Raw genomic sequence first — 17570 nt, forward strand, 5'->3', positions numbered from 1 at the left:
CTTTGCAAAATTTTTAACTACAGATTTTCCTCATCTCAAAAACTTTTCTGTCCCTCAGCATCAAATACAGACATACACATGCTCCCCCTTAGGAAATATCATTCCGAAGCCAATGGTGCCCCAATCTGTACCTACAGACTTGCCTTCTTCTCTAAGCTCGTGGCAACAAGGACAACTTGCTCAGACAAAAACTAGGTGGTGCCCCTGATTCTTCTCTTTTCTTCATTTTCTTCCATAAGCAATAAGCTGCTGACACGGTCTTCAAAACATAAGCTAATTTCATCTCTCTTTCTCCAGTGATACCACTCTAAATCACCATCCTTTCTCCTCAACCACTCACTGCCCCAGGCCCTTTACTCATGCCCCTGCTTCTACTCTTGTAACCCTTACTCCCCAGAACAGCCAGAGTGAGCCTTGAAAATACGTATGTGATCATTTCATTCTCCTCCTATAGCTCTCATGACACCTAGACTGTAGACCATGTGCTTCTGTCCCAGCCAACTTCTCTGACCTTATTTGTTACGCCCAACCCTCACTCACTCTGGTATGTTCCCTGAATGTTCCAAATTCGTTCCCATCCTATGGCCTTTGTTTCTAGCACGTGGAATAATTTCCCCAAGATCTTCATACAGCTGGCTCCCTCTCATCCAGCTCCCAGCGTCTGTGTCACCTCCTCTCAAGAGGCTTCTTTCTGACCAAGCCTATCAGATGGCATCCCAGTCATCTCCACTCATCTCTCTGTTAAACTTTCATCAGGGTACTCATCACTACCAAACATCTGTTGGTTGTCTATTTCACTCTACTACATGCTAAGCTCTAGAAGGGCAGAGGCCCTGTTTATCTTTTTAAATACAGCATCCTCAGAATGCAGACGAGTGGCCAGATCATTGTGGGTGCCATGATTTTACAGAATGAGGGAACAAATGAACGAACACAAATACTCTGGCAAAGTGATGATGCTACTGAGTAAAAAATAATTTCTGGCAATTTCAAGTGTTCAGGTTTGTGAAAGTGATATAGAATGTAAATACTCAAATTGCAGCTTAAAATTGAGTACGGGCTAAGAGAAAGAGCAAAGATGGCAAGCCCACAAGGCAGCTAAGCAGAGAACAGATTCAGTTAATGTGTGCTAAGGCAGCAGTAGGATTTAAAATAAACAAGGAACACTCTGATTGCTATCCTCATTTTCTAAAAGGTATTGCCAGTATGTTCTGGTATTTTCTGGAAGTCCTTTTCCCCTGAAAACCATCATCACAATCATCAACCACATTCAATCAAGTCTCCCATTCAGGAGGGGAGAGAGGGCAGACATGTAAACTCACAGACATATTCTCTTCCTATTTTCTCGCTTCGCCATGCCAATTTTGTGTTTCTTTCGTACTACAGGAGGCACCCTTCACACAGCTGACATTTGCACATAGTGCCTGCTGGGGTTGTGCTCTATGGCAGGCCTGAAAAGAGGAATCGCAGGCCAAATGTGGCAGCCCAACATTTCTGGCTGTCTAGGCTTCTTTACGAGGGAGGCTTTTCTATTAAAAATGTCATCGCAACCTAATTTTTAAAAACATCAGTGCTATGTAGAGTCAGTTCCTTATACCCAAAATGAAAATGAGCCAATCTGCCTATTATTTTTGAGACTGGTGCTGTGTTCGTTTTAGGTTTCAGCTTCACTTAGGTGAGTCTCAGGATCCCTTCCTCTGAATGGTATCCCTGGGACTCTCTGCTCTCATCTCAAAGATTTCTCTCCTACCTGCACTTCTCTGAGAGACAGGAGAGCACCAACCACATGATTCAATGCGAAGGTAGCCTTCCAGGAACTCTTGGTATACTATTAGAAAGAGATGGTGTGGATTATGGAAAGTATATTCTCTATTAGGGAGGGTAATGAAGACTCTTTCAAATAACTGAGATTGTATGGTACAGGAGAAAGATTTCTGATGACTTCACATAAGTTTTTATGATTGAAAACAAGGTTATACTGTCTGCAGAAGTAGAAAAACCCACTAGGGGGATCCCTGGGTGGCGCAGCGGTTTGGCGCCTGCCTTTGGCCCAGGGCGCGATCCTGGAGACCCGGGATCGAATCCCACGTCGGGCTCCCGGTGCATGGAGCCTGCTTCTCCCTCTGCCTGTGTCTCTGCCTCTCTCTCTCTCTCTGTGACTATCATAAATAAATAAAAATTAAAAAAAAAAAAAAAAAAGAAAAACCCACTAGGGTCAGCAATGTTTCATAGGAAACACTGGTACACGGCCAACAGGGAAGGGAATAGAATGAGTCTAGTCCTACTTAGGGGTGAGGACTGAACCAAGGGGCTGCATTTCGGTTTTATGATACTATGACATCAACGTCTACTCTCCAGATCTTGAGTGTTCACAGCAGTCTCAGAATTTACCAACTTCTGCCTCTAGGTGGCAGCAATCTCCTTCTGCTCTCAACATGGTCCTCTTTGGCCTTTGTTCCCTGCCTCCACTCTAATTCCACACTTCCTTCCCTTCCCCAAATAAATACTTCACAGCCTGTAAACTTTGGGGAGGATTACTGTAAGCTACTTTCACTGTAAGAAATCAGTCCGTTCTTGCAGCTAAGCCACAGGGTTCTTCAAAGAGTACAAAATAATTCAGGTCTAAAGTGAAAAATAATAGAAAGCGATTTTCTTTTTCCGTACCTAACAGCAAACCCCAAGGAAAAGCAGTGTTCTCCTTTAGAGTCTTCTGAGGGAAAAAAAAGGCCAAGAGGAGAGGAATGGGAAAACTGAAGGAACTGGAGGGATTTCAATTTTACAATAATGTTAATTTAATTTGATGGGTGATTTTAAATCAGTGCTTTTCTAAAGGATGTAATTTGCTATATCCACTTGTGAAGGCAGTCCAAATATAGTACAGGATGAGGAGAAAAGATTTAATGATCACACAAAATCGGTGACATACAGAGTTACCCTTCTGTTTATATGGCCTTCATAGGAACTAGGGTAAACTGGCTCCATCTATATCCTAAAAAGCTATAATTTCTACTTAGATGTAATGTGTGCCCTTTCTGGAGCATGGTCTTACCCACAGATACTCATCTACTCCGGGTTCTAAAATTATATTAAGAAGGACTCAAGAAAGCTGAAGTCAACTACAGCTTCATTTGAAGCTGTAACAGATGCTGGGCATATCAGAGATTCACGCAGGTGGTGGTAAAGATTCCTTTTAAGTAAAGCTGACATGTGGCTATGGGCTAAATACTTAGGGTTTATGAAACACAAGGTGATACCAAGAAGAGTATTACCTCTTTAGCACTCTTCCCAAGATCTAATTTGAACAGTTTGGGTCAGACACCACGCATTCATTTAATAGAAATACTGAAGTGCAAGAAGCATAAAGACTAATTTAGTTTAAGTGCCACATTTATACCAGAACCCAAGCTTGTTGACTCAAGCTTTACTCGTTCCATGGGAGGTTATTCTGTTTTATGTATCTTATTACAATAACTATGTGTGTTTGGTTTTAAAGGCTACATTTTAAAATACACAATTCGAAGTAGGATTTCAGAGAAAATGGATGGTTTAGGGGGGGATTAGGCTAAAAAACTAAAAGTTTTAAGGAAAATGGGAGTCTATTTTGACTAACCATTGTTCTTATAACTTCTTGTAACCGTTCAATAATTGTTAACAAGATCTGAGACAAGCCACTTACTCTAGTTACAATTGCAGATTATCGTCACCATCCAAAATACAAGAAAAGGTAGGCTCCACAAAATAACATTGAAGTTCATTAACTACCTTGCATGGCAGCTTCTAGTTCACTGAATCACAGGCTGAGTCTATGGTGCTTGTTTATGAAGTGTGGTCTTCTTACCACTGATTGGTACCAGCATGGCCTCCTCCTCTGGGAAACTCATTACATGTGATCTTAGTGGGACTGTTGACCAAGGCACCCTTTCTCTCTTGGCCATGGGCTGGGAACCTGAATTGGGCTGGGGCCGATCAGACTCTGCCTCACTCTGTTGTGGTTTGGAAGAGGACATCAAGGAGCTGGAGCTGAGTCCCTTTAGGCCTACACCTGCTTATTGAATCCCATTCCAGGACCCTGGGTGCTGTCCTGCTTCCTGTGTCTCCTGGGGCCCAGCTCCACTGATTCATAACCCACCTCATGTCCTTTTCTATAAAGTTACCTTTTTGATCAAGTTGGCCAGACTCAGTCACTTTCCATTACTTCTGACAAAAGAACCTCACCTGATAAAGGAGACTAAGGTGAGTGAAAATTCAGACAAAGGCAATGGCTACCAGTAGACAGTGGGTTCCAACAGAGTCTGGAGCCCTTCAGCTCCCTATTTATTTTTAAGATTGATTTATTATTTTATTTCATTTTAATTAGTTAATTAATTTAGAGGGTGAGCAGACGGAGGGGCAGAGGGAAAGGGAGAGAATCCCAAGCTGACTCCCTGCTGAGCATGGAGCTGGAGGCGGGGCTCCATCACATGCCCTGGAGATCATGACCTGAGCTAAAAACAAGAGGAGCCAAAATCAAGAGTCCACAGTTAGAGGACTGAGGCACTCAGGTACCCTCCTCTAGCTCCTGCTTAACTGTGGGCCTAATGGAACAGGTGTGACTAAAACTGGTATGCTCTCGGCAGATATTAACTTTTTGGATAAATGTATCACATACTATCTATTGCTCTCTTAAAACTGATTAGAATATATTAATTATGAGGTTATTGATCCTCCCTTACATAACCAGTGCTGTACTAAGAAACATAATAAATAGCTAATTTTAAGGAAATGACTAGGAAACTTTATGAAAATCTAATAGTCAGCTGAGAAAAATCATAATACGGTGAGAATATATTTAATTTTGAAAGTGTTACTTCACTGTCCATGTACAAAGAAATCTCCACAGCTAGAAAGATGATATTGCAAATATGACTGATAAATGAAGATCAAAATAGTACTGACACATCCAGCATTCTCACAGGGATAGCCCCTTAAGATCTATCATCCTGCAGTATTCCTAGCACTCGAGAATACAGTAGGATTTTTTATTGGGTCCCAATATTAGTCATTACATCTTTCAAATATCTATTTAGAAGACAACTATGATTAGCCAATGTTTCATTCCAAATAAATTCACTGAAAAATACTATGAATGACTGAAAAAGAATGTGACTTTTCTAGATATGGAGATTTCTCCATAAATATGTGGAACGTGAACTTACAATTATATAAAATAAGGTCTTTCTTCTTTTTAATTTGATATATTAATTAAACATGGTTTGTACTGGTACTGTCAGAGACACACATTTTTTTCATACTGGAACACAGTTTTACTCTGTGTTATTCATTAATGACTGCTGCATACCCTTGTTCTTCATGTTTCCTTATAACACATCATTATTTTAAAGTCCTACTTCTGAACAGGTTTAACAGGGAGGAGAATGTGATAGAGAATAATGCACACTGTACAATTTAAAACTCTATAAAAAGCTATGGTTTAAGTAGCTTCCCCAAAGTAACTTGTGATTTCAGATTGTGTAATTTGAAATATCCTTAACCAGCCTAAAAAGATAACAATTATCTGAAAAATATTATAAATCCCAGAATTATAAACAATTCACTTTTTTATTTTACTTTAGCTTACTTTGGATTTAATTTGCACTTCTTTTTCTGGTTTCCTAACATGGAACCTTAGATTAGATTACTGATTTGGGATCTTTCTTATTTTCTAATAAATAGATTTGATGCTACAAATTTCCTTCTAAGCACTGCTTTTGATGCATTTCACACATTTTGGTAAGTTGTGTCCTCATTTTCATTGACTTAAGAATATTTTTAAATTTCTTTTAAGAGATCTTTTGTGACCCCGTGTGTTATTTAGAAGTGTGTTGTTCAGTCTCCATGAATTTTTGGATTTTCCGAACAAGTCCTTTTGAATACTGAACTAATATTCCTTGGTTATGCTAAAATTAGATAATAAGGGGCACCTGGCTGGCTCAGTTGGTGGAGCATGTGACTCATGATCTCTGAGTTGTGAGTTCAAGTCCCACGCTGGGGGTAGAGATTACTTAAATTAAAAAAAAAAAATTGTTAAGAAAAATAAAAAAAGGGGTGCCTGGGTGGCTCAGTGGTTGAGTGTCTGCCTTTGGCTCAGGGTGTGATCCTGTGGTCCCGGGATTGAGTCCCACATCGGGCTCCCTGCATGGAGCCTGCTTCTCCCTCTGCCTGTGTCTCTGTCTCTCTCTCTATGTCTCTCGTGAATAAATAAATAAAATCTTAAAAAAAATAAAAACAAAAAAATAAAATTAGTTAATAAAACAGAAATGTTTTATTACATGATAGTGGCACACCTCGACTACGGTGCTAGGAAGATCCCGGGAATCAATAGAGTCCAAAGACAGGCATTATAGGTTCTTCCATCAGGTTTTCAATAAGACACTAATGTGCTTCTGAGTAGCAAGCCAGGAAAAACAAACTCCTCTTGGACTTTAATAGAAAAATGTCTCAGAAGCGGTGACCTTTATGGCTCAGCATGATCTTATAGTCCTAATTTTTCTATAATTAAGAAAATAATTGCAGAAAATAACCTTCTTTAATTTTTTCCCCCGAACCATCTCTATTGTGACTGAAGCAATACTAGAGACAAAAACCAGCTGATACTAACAGGAATGTGAAACACTTTTATCATGAGGTTTCTTGCTGAAATTCTGGGTAATGGAGAATTCAGGAAAATTAGACCAAAGGTCCTTAATAAGGTCAACCTGAAAAACAATATACAAGTTCAAAGTACACATAATTGTTACCAAGTTATGAGGAGGTGGTGGAAGTAATTACAGAATTTAACAGCTGAAACTGGATTATAACATATCAAAAGATGTGAATTTGGAGGGAATTAAAATGTAGCAACACCCTGGAGGCACTTCTTTTCATTGTAATTCAGTATGAATACAGGGTACTTGCAAACTGGTTCACGATTACGTGAACTATGGCCCATTCTCCGAATCTGTTATCAAACACTGGAGAGAGCAAGCTTCCAAACTAAATCTAAAGGCAATGTGCTATTACTTATTTGCCAACAAGTATGGATTAAAAAAACCCATGAGGCCTGGCAGGCCATTCTGGAAACTACAATTTACACATATTAATGTCCGTACATATTATGATAATTTTTGCTCTGTAAACCAAGAAGCAAAGCGGTGGAATGCTCTGGTAATTAAATAACATAATCAATATTATCTATAAATAATGAGCATGCAAGGATCTATAGGATGCTGAGTAAGCACTCTGGCAAAGAGCAACTGCCATCTGTTGGGAGTGCGCTATGATGTCTTCATTAGTGCCATTCTTATATTTTCCTTCTCTCCCAGAATCACACCAGGGTTACGAGAATTTCCCAGAGAAAACCTTCTGCTTAACTGGTAATGAATTAAGTACCTACCTTACTTAATCATTAGCTCTACCCATAGGTAGCAACGTTACGGCAGCAGAAAAACGACTGGACAGGTTTGTAGAGACCTGAGTTTATGCCCATCTCTGACATGTTATCGTGCTATCTTTGGGCCTCCATTTCTACATGTGGAAAGTGAGACAGTGAACTAAACTTGATGATGTTTACATTTCCTTCAGCTCTGAAATCGATTCCTACATTTGGAAATGCTCTGCCCCTCCCTCAAGGACTAAGTTCTCCATCAGCTTTCTGACAGGTTTCCAGTATTGACAATTCCAGTGCCTTCCTCTGTGAAGGCAAAAGTTTTAAACAAGAAGTGTTCTTATTTTTATGACAAAGATACATACTAGTTTGATACATACTAGTTCTATCTTTCAGAAAGATTCTGTGAAATCACATCTAACTTTTGCAACTATGCATTTAAATATGAGTTCGTTGTAGCACTATACAGCCAACAATAAAACATCGCAGTGCAAAGTTTCTTTTCTACTATCTACAAAAATTTGTGACATGGAACTTTGTCATATCCAAATATGAAATGTGATTCACATTCAGAATGTGTCATAATTTGCATAGTTACACTATTAAAACTGGAGCCTCTTGGTGTATACAGCTATATAACATCTCAGGCATGTTGGTAAGAAATAAACCATAATTGAGACGGGTGGTAACAGTATCCAACTGGTTAGAACAAATTACTTCTATTTGCTGATAATTCCTGTTAATAATACTTTATTTTCTATGCCACTATATAAATAGCCCATAAAAATCTCTATTACGTAATATCCACTGCCACTCTTGCATAAGAGCCCTCGATGGATGGTGTGGGCGCACAGCATAACCACCGCCATGATGATCACCAAAGAACAATATAAACCCAAGTCTTCTAAAACTTTAGGAAAATAGCAGGGTCAAGGCTGGAGTGACAAGAAGAGAAGAAAGGGTGAAAAGCTAAAAATGAGCATATACCAATGAATATGTCTTTGGACCACTGATCCAGGACATTTCTGGAGCCTTAAATCAACTTCAGAGACATTTCCCACTACATCTCTCCCTGTCCTGCTCCAACCTACACATACACACCAAACACAGGTTCCAGATGTCTATTACATTTTTGAGAATAAAAATACAGAGGGATGACATGGAAACAGCCACTCTCTGCGGACTGATAGCAGAATATAATAGCTTCATACCAAAAGATCTGTAAAGAAAGTAAATCTATCTGCACATTCAACTCTCTAATAAACCGGTCGCACTTCCCCCCAATGGAACAAAATAGTTTTTCCTGCATTATTACATGCGAGAAAGAGTGGTAAATGCTCTACTCTAAAAAAGGTCTTTATAGTTATTGGAGAAAGGAAGGTATGATTACCTCTGCCTAGGATCAGTGGTGAAGGAAACAGACAGATGTGCCCATGAAAGAGAATGAAATTCACACGCTGAACCTCATAGGCTTCATCAATCTTCAAATCGACAAATATTACTATAGTGGGTGGCAGGGAGGGGAGAGCCATTCTAAGGGACGGAGTTTATGTCCAGCTGGATTGCTATCTTTGATTAATTGAATATTAAATGAGTTGTACAATGATCTCATGTTCTTTACAAGGGTGCTAACATATCTGTCATGAAGTTCTTATTGACATTCTTTAATCCCTGGAAGTTAGCAGATAGTTACAGCAAACCTGGCTCGATCCTAACATCTGTCACTGTACCCATTACATCCTGGTGCTTTCATCTCCTCCCTGGATGTACATTTGTTACCACATTTTCTTTCCATTCAAGCAGGTTTGTTTGCCTTGAACAGACTTTCTTTTCCACAGATTACTTCAGTTCCAGAGAGAAGAAATGCTGCCATAGGAATGAGGCCAGTGGATGCATCCTCTCATATTAACATTATGCAAAGGAAAACACTACTTAAAATTTTAAACTGTCTTTACTCAATAATAAACACTGGTTTCATAGCTCAACCACAGCCACTGACATTTATAACCTACCAATTGTCATGCATTTCCTATGCATAACTTATAAGTTCAAATCTTTTCATGTTTTAGTGAAGCTTTATTGCTTTTCTAATGAACAATGTTCTTTTAACTGATTGGAGCATTTGCTAACCCAACTTTACAAAATCATCCAGCATCACTCACATACAGTGTTTGCAGATCTAACTCAAACCAGAGCCAAGCTAGTGTCGAATTTATCTTATAATTCTAAATTATCCCAAACTTCTTTTGGGGGAAGTTCTTCTTTTTGGGAAACAGTCACTTTCCCTTTATCTCCATTGCTGGCGTGAGTATTTAAAGTTTCTGAATTTCCAGAGCCAATCTTTCACAAAGAAAAAGCAAGCGTTTATCACTGAACTACATGTAGATGCTGGGTGAGTCACTGGGCTTCTTCCTAGCCAGCTGATTTATTTCCATATACCAGTTGCATAGCATTTACTTCAGGAAAATTCAAAGTAGTGTGTATATATATATATAAAATAGGAATTTTAACCAACTTACGACCAAATAAAGCACATGATTTAAATTCATGTATGTTCCTACTGTAGTTAATTTAGAAATGTCCCAGGTCCTTTAACACAAGTTTCAATATATAATGGAAGCAATAACTCAACCCTCTGCTTTTCCTACTAATTCTGGGTCTTTGCTCAGAAACCTTCTCTGGGATAGATTTTCTAAAAGTTCTCCTTCTTGATACTTTTTCTCTTCTGCACTATCCATTCTCGAATTGATCTTAAATAGAATTGATAACATTTTCCTCTGATATATTTCCTTAGTGCATTATCCACATTTCATTACGTATTATATGTTGTTTATATAACATTGTGTATTATATGTGCGACATCACACACACACACACACACACACACACACACACACACGCATACACTACCCCTCCCTCACCTTCAAGAGAGCGAGCCCCTCGAGGACAGAAACCATGTTTTATTTATCTTTCTAATCTAGTGCTTTTCACAGTGCCAGGGACTGTAAATAAATGTTGCTGAATAAATAAAAGTTGAATTTTCTCAAGGCTAGTAGTAAAAATCCTTTTTGTTTTTCATGGATTACTTCTCTGGAGATAAAAGTGGTTTAAACTTACTAACCAAATAACATGCTATGAATTATGTAGGAACAAGTTACCATTACTCCAATACTTCAGAAAGGAAGCGCGAAGGAAAGAATATTTGTTATTTACTCAGTAATCCACATTTAGCCATTGAGAAATCAGTTGTTAGAAAATGGATATGCTAACTGGCAATGCTGTACTGTATTCCTTAGTTGATGTTGCTCACTTGAACGTCTCATATTCTCTGTATGTTCTAAAGTTTCTTTAGTACAGTATGCCTTGTACTGAGAAGGAATATCAATTCTGTGCAGTCAAGAAAGAACCTGCTTCTCCTTTCCCTTTTGTGTAATGGGCATCAGCATTATTATTCTCTTAGCTTTCCAGGTTTAACAGGGGACAATATGCTTTAGCGACTGTGAAAAACCATGAAGGATGCCCCTGCTTTTAGACAGTGTAGAAGCAAATGGCTATATTCTCTGTGCTCCATTTCCCCCTCTGTGAAAAAGAAAAGCATAATATTTAACAACATCACCAAGCTATTGTGAGGGTTAATTAGATTTAATGGGGGAAGGGAGGTGAGTTGATTACACACTATTCAAATTCAAAGAATCATTATTTTGTGTCTAAAAATAATCCTGATTTAGGAATAAAATTAATTTGGAAGCTCAGTCTTTGGTAATCATCTTCCCATACTTAAAAAAAGCCATAGTTTTTAATCAAAATCCCATTCTAAATACAATCTAGTGAAGTACAAATGGAGATCTGTGAATTTCCATTCACTTTTTAAGTAATACGGTGCATGGTTCACTTTTTTTTTTTCCTTTTTTTTTTTTGAAGATATATTATGTGTAGAAAAGTTAATTTTTTGTAATGGAGTAAACAAATCTAGTACATTAATTTTTTGTTTCACAAGAAACATTTGTGAAACACTTTAAATTGCATCTTTAAAGAATTCATAGACAATGTTTTGTGACTGTAATAATTTTTCAGGTCATTTCTGATAAGTTCTATCTATCTATTTATTTCAAGAACTAGTCAGTCAAAGATCTTTGACCTGTGTTATAATCCCTGGACCTAATGAATGTTACCTTCCATGGGAAAGCAGATTTTACAGATGTGAGTAAGGATCTTGAGATGGAAGAGGATTCCAGGCTATGTAATGGGGCCTGAGGTACAATCACAAATGTCTTTGTAAAAGGAAGGCAGAAAGAGATTTCACCACAGAATGGAAGGATATAATGTGGTGACATGGGAAGCAGAGGGGGAAAGGTATGTGATGTGGGGCCGTAAGCCAAGCACTGAGAATAGCCTTTGTAAGACAGAAAAGGCCAGGAATGGATTCTCCTCTGGAGCCTCCAGAAGGAATCAACTGCACTGACACCTTGATTTAGCCCATAAGACTCCTTTTGAACTTCTGATCTCCAGAACTTTAAGAGAATAAATGTGTATTGTTTTAAGCCAAAAAGAGAGAGACAGAAGAAAGAAAAAGAAAACAAAAAGGTCTTCATTTGCCCTAAAATTAAAATAAAGAAAGAAAATCCCTGGATATTTATAGCTAAGATGAGAAAAAAAATCATCTAAATAGTAATCATCAAAATTAATGTAATAGATTAATTTACAATGAAAATCTTTATAAGAAGTGGAAAATGGTACCTGAGAAAAATCTGAGTTATTGCTTAAATCTCACTAGAAAACTTACAATATCTTCAACAAAAGAGAAACATTCTTTAAAAATATAACAGTGGATAATCCTGGAAAATATGCCATATCTGTTAGAAGAAAAATGTCTCAGTTTTTGATGAGTGAAGAGCTTTGGCTGAGAAGGCACTTTACTGCTTCTATTTAGAACTTTCCAAAGGAAAGGGAGACTATGTAATTCAGTTAGTAGAAATGTATTCTCTATTGAGAAGCAAAAATAATTCTCTTCTGTTTTAATACCACCCTATTAAGACTTTCCATAAGACTTACAAATTTTTATAACAGACTATATACTCACCAAGCAAACTTCTGATTATTCATTCGATTACCCCGGACCCTTGATACTGGGGACGGATGTACCCTGCAGGTAGATGAGAATAATCCAGTCATTAAAAAAAGCACATTCCCGATTACAAATGAACAAATGGAAAAAAAAAAAAAAGAGCTGGTTTATATAAATGATCTCTTGCTTAATATAAAATGCCCCAGAACTTAATCACCTCTTAGTAAATGAACATAGTTAAATTCCTATGCATGCAAACCTGCATTCTCTTTCCTTTGGTACCACTTTTAACATAACAATGGCTTGTCGCAATGTTCACTGTGAGGACCTCCAAAACAGGATCACCAGTTTTAATCCAATGACAGATTCATTCAGTCCAACAAAAAGTTACTGACTAGCTAATCCCTGCCAGGTTTAGAAGTGGGTAAAATAATATAAGGTATGGTGTTTGCCTACAATGAGTCCCTTCTGCTACCTCTTCCCAGAAGTGATACAGAGACAGTATGTGCACAGACCAAGTCAACTATTGGATTTTAAGCCCTAAAAAGCAAGATAATGAAGGAGATCAGGATACACTATCCCAAAATATGCTATTTTGGCATAAGAATTATTATCAGCAGAAACCAAGTAAGAAACAGTAGACCTAGGAGGAACGCTCTACTTTCCCTTTATATGTGTAAAAAACAAGGACACGAATTTCCCTTTTGTAAAGGAAACTTTCCTTTGTAAAGGTGCCCCCCTCCCTGCACTTCCAATACCAGGAAGAAGAGTGCAACACACAACTCTTTATACCAGATGTGATACTGAGATAGGTCTGCATAAACAATCCTTATTTATCATTAGTTTCTCCCATCCTAGTCAATCCCCCCCTTTTCTTTTGACTAGTCACTTCTACACAATTTATCACTCTTTGTTAAAATGGTATAGAAGATCCAACTTTTACCACCCTTTTGAGTCACTCATCACAGAGCATTCCTGCAAGTATGCATGCTGCATATGTAAACAGGTTTTTCTTCCCCTCCTTTGCTAATCTGCCTTTTGTCAGTTTATTTATTTAGACTTTTGTCAGTTTAATTGCAAGCCTCAGACACAGAAAGTAGAAAGATAGAAGAAAAGGGTCTTGGTTTTCATTTTTTTTCCTCCCCCCACAGTAACTTCATCCAAATGTCCAGGAACAGAATCTGAGGCTGGGGGAAGAAGGAAGGGTTGACAGTTATTTCAAGGAGAAAGTTTTCTAGATGTGATGCTCTCTGTAGCTGGGTTTTGAGGAAGGTAGTCAATTCAAAAGCTGAGCTCAGCAGTGGAGAAGTAAAAACGATATCGCCTTATAAATTTCCTGGGTTAGAGTCATCCACTGGAACAGCTTATATTTCCAAGAACTGCTGATATCTTCCAATCAGGAGCTAGCTGCTGAACCTCCACCCCTTTGTGGGTCGCTAACTGGCAACACAATACGTCTTACTTCCTGCTTCCTTGTGGCCAACTTCCTGCTTTGTTCTATCTTTACTGGAATTAGTGAGAACTAGGCAGTCTTTCAGCTTGTGTTATCGTTATGTCCCACACATCTTTCTTATTTATGGGAAGGAAAACAGAAATTGTAAACGGGTCTTTAAGTCTCATCAGAACCAACGGCTCCAAGGTTCATTAGAACTCAGTTCTCCATAGTTGTTTAGCAAGTGAAAATCATTTTAAAACAGATAGTACCATTCCAGCCCTGAAGAAGGGCCAAATGCAAACTTTCTGTAAATCCAGAGCCAGACTGCACTTTGCACTAGGAAGGCTTATTTCTTCCAACATCCCTTATTAACATTCTTTTCCTCACAGCACTTCTCAATGGCTGCTGCAGCTGAGCTGCTCAGCACAGATTTTCTGCTCTGCATGGGGGAGGGGATGTTAATTATGCAGAAAGATGGAGAGAGGCCAGACAGCCCCTCTGGTGAACTGTCTCATTCAAGCACGGCCCACTTCCTGCTGTTTTGCAGCTACAAGGATCACCTGTTGGTCTTGGCATCTGGCCAAACTGGGGCCTAGCGGAAATGACAGACTCAGCTAGAAATGAAAGCCAGCTCCTATTCCGGCACCCCAAATTGGGGAGAGAGAAAAAGCATGCAATAGAAACGCATAAGAATTATACAAAAGGTAGCGTGGCTCATTTTTTCTTCTCTTTTCTTATTTCTTTCAGTTGTTCTGCTTGGAATACAACCATCAAAACGGAATTATGAGCCAAAAAATATCTCCCCAACTAAATCTCCTGATCCAAGGGACATACAGGAAGTCATCCTAACCTTCCCTACAGCCTCACTAGGCTGTCAGAGTCCTACTACCTATATAAAGTTCTAAGGAGTGATAGACTGACTGCTCACGATTCTTTAATTCACTCCACATCCTTTATTCCTTTCTCCTTAACCTTCACATTTCCATTTATCGTAATTCCATCAGGTGAAGCTTGATGATGGAAGTATTCTCTTATTGATGCTTCTCATTCCATCTATCAGTGGAGAAAAACGAGCCCATTTAACTTATAATTACAGTATTCTTCTGGTATTTGTATCTTTTCATTGATCCATAGATCAAATACTGTAAGTCAGTAATTTTCTATCATGGTTTAACAATCTAAAAGAATATATGTGGATATGAACAAATAATTACATGGTTTCTTAAATTAAAACGGTAAAACAAGAAAGCTTTCCCCCACCCTACTGAAAAGGAGTAAACTGACAACACGGAGCATACTTCATTTGATAAAGTAGACAGACCATAAAGGTTTGCATTTCAGCTATCCCCAAATTTTACTTCTTCAAAAGGATACGCAGGGTTTTTGTGAGCTCAGGCTACACTGTGGCACTTCTGGCCATCGCCGCCCTTCTTTCCACATATAGCAGCCAGGCAGGTAGCAAAGTCAAAACCCCAGTAGGAGAAACCACCACCTAATCTGCATGTCATGCATTATTCATGACCTCCTGATTCCTGCACCTGCATCTAGGCAGGAAGCTTGCAGGGAATGTTCATTATTCTTCTCTTAGCCTCACACAGGCTCGATTACTGCTAAGCCACTTTGTTCTGTAACTAAGGGTTTCAGGCCTTAGTACTAACCGCTGGATATGGAAAGAAAAAAAATCGCCAAGCTAAAGAAAAGAGCAATTTGGGTTGTTGTGCAACATGCACTGAATCCTACAATGTGCTCTTCTGAGACTGACAGTTAATGTCAGATGGAAATGCTCACATTTGGTGATTTACATTACATAGAAAAAAAAGGAAGCCATACCATTAAGGCCATGTATACCAACTGTTCTATTTACATACACTTACTCATCTAAGGCAGACAGCATGTTTATAACTGTGCCCAACACAGGGCTTAATTTAGCTTCTCTGCTAAGCATGTGAGAACTTTTTAAATATCTTAATACAAAAATGGTTCTTCCTTCTTTGGATATAAGTTCCAAAGAATCTGACCCCCAAATCTTGTATTTTAATGACTAATATTTATAGTAAGTCAAGAGGATACAATCGCTCTGTTCTTCCTAAAGGTTTTATGAACCTTCCTTAATGGCTGGTGGCTGGAGGTAGGATGTGAAACGCAAATACTCAAATTACTGATTACTAATGAACTGCTGGGGGAGGATACCATCTTTCTTTTCACTATTCCCACTACAGAAAAGCTATGCCAACTTAAATTCAATCTTATAGTCCCAAATCAAATTAGAAATGATGTGGTTAAGAGTACAAACTGTGGAAACAGCCTGCCTGGGATTGAATTCCAGCTCCACCATTTACCAAGAGAGTCATGTCATCTTAGGGCAAGTTACCTAACCTCTCTGGGCTTCAATTTTCTCATCTGTACAAATGGAGGCAGTAATGTCAGCCACCTCCAAGGGCTGTGAGAGTTAAATGAGTTAATAGTTGTAAAGTGTTCAGAACAGTGCTTGGTACTCAGGAAGCAGTCAATACATGTTGGCTATTATCACCAGCAGTGTTGATTGGATTGGAAAGGATGGAAGATGAACCTGGAATATCCAATTAATTCCAGAGGATTGAGACAACAAATGTGCTTTAGAGACCTGCAGTCTTTAACTACCATGCTTATATGACTTCACTAAAGGCAAGGAAATAACAAAGAGAAATGAACCCATGTAGAGTAATAAGAACCAACTACTGTGGTTTCTAAGGTATGGCTTACTCCCCGACATCTAATTTTTCTGTTCTTTATTAGAAGATCTATCTTCTGTTTACTAAATTGCATCATAGTTCAGTTACGTCCCATTCAAGAACAAGTCAGTAATCACACCAATACACAATCATTCCATTTACTAACCCAGCTATGTGCCAGATACCATACTAAGTACATCAGACACATTACCTTATTTTATCCTCATAATCTTATTATCCACATTTCTTTGAGAAAATAGCTTAGAAGAGTTAAGTAACTTGCCAGGGTGACATAGCTAGTGAACAGCAAAATTGGAACTCTAACAGTATGTCTGACTTGTCTTACTTCACATTATCATCCAATCCTATGAACTCATATATATTCCTCCTACACTACCCGAAAGGATGCAATAAAATGAATTAGTACCAGGGGTTTTAATGAGAGATTTTGTATTTATTGAAGGCCATTTGAATATGTTATAGTTTAAGTAAATGCAAAGTGAAAGTACTAGTTTTCCTGACCTAAATTTGGCACTGGACGAAATATTAAGCATGCAAGTGCTCACAAGAAAGTCACAGTAATGTAACTACTGACCTCCCTTCAACTGATTATGAAAATTTCTTGTGTTGCTATTTAAATACATAATACACCACACATGTAAGTTTTAGATGGTATAATTAATTCTAACTATGCCCACTTCCTTGCTTCCCATTTTTTCTAGAACCCAATTCAATCTAATTTCAAAGATGAAACCATCTTTGTCATGGGGATCAATGGCCTCCATGTTTTCAAATCTAACAGTTAATTCTCAGTCCTCATCTCCTCAAACTCTCAGTACTAACTGATGTAGCAGATCATTCCATCCTGAAAAGCTTTCTTGGCTCAGTATCAGGGAAATTCTTCTGCCTTTCCTCCTCTTCCTTTTTTTTTTTTTTTTATTTAAACTTTGTGTGAAC

At 38.3% G+C, this 17570-nt stretch overlaps 1 protein-coding gene across 17 annotated transcripts in view; it reads right to left on the reverse strand.

Moving 5' to 3' along the window:
- Nucleotides 1-17570, reverse strand: part of KLF12 (KLF transcription factor 12) — a 590647-nt gene that overhangs the window by 62911 nt on the left and 510166 nt on the right. For all 17 annotated transcript variants that reach the window (XR_007404879.1, XR_007404880.1, XM_025441137.3 and 14 more), the window contains one exon: nucleotides 12483-12545. Coding sequence is in view for 15 of the 17 variants with exons in the window: in XM_025441137.3 (XP_025296922.1) it covers nucleotides 12483-12545 (63 nt within the window). In the remaining 2 variants the exon portion in view is untranslated. The remainder of the gene's footprint in view (nucleotides 1-12482; nucleotides 12546-17570) is intronic.

The sequence above is a fragment of the Canis lupus genome, chromosome 22 (genome assembly GCF_003254725.2).
Source record: "Canis lupus dingo isolate Sandy chromosome 22, ASM325472v2, whole genome shotgun sequence".
Lineage (NCBI taxonomy): Eukaryota > Metazoa > Chordata > Mammalia > Carnivora > Canidae > Canis > Canis lupus.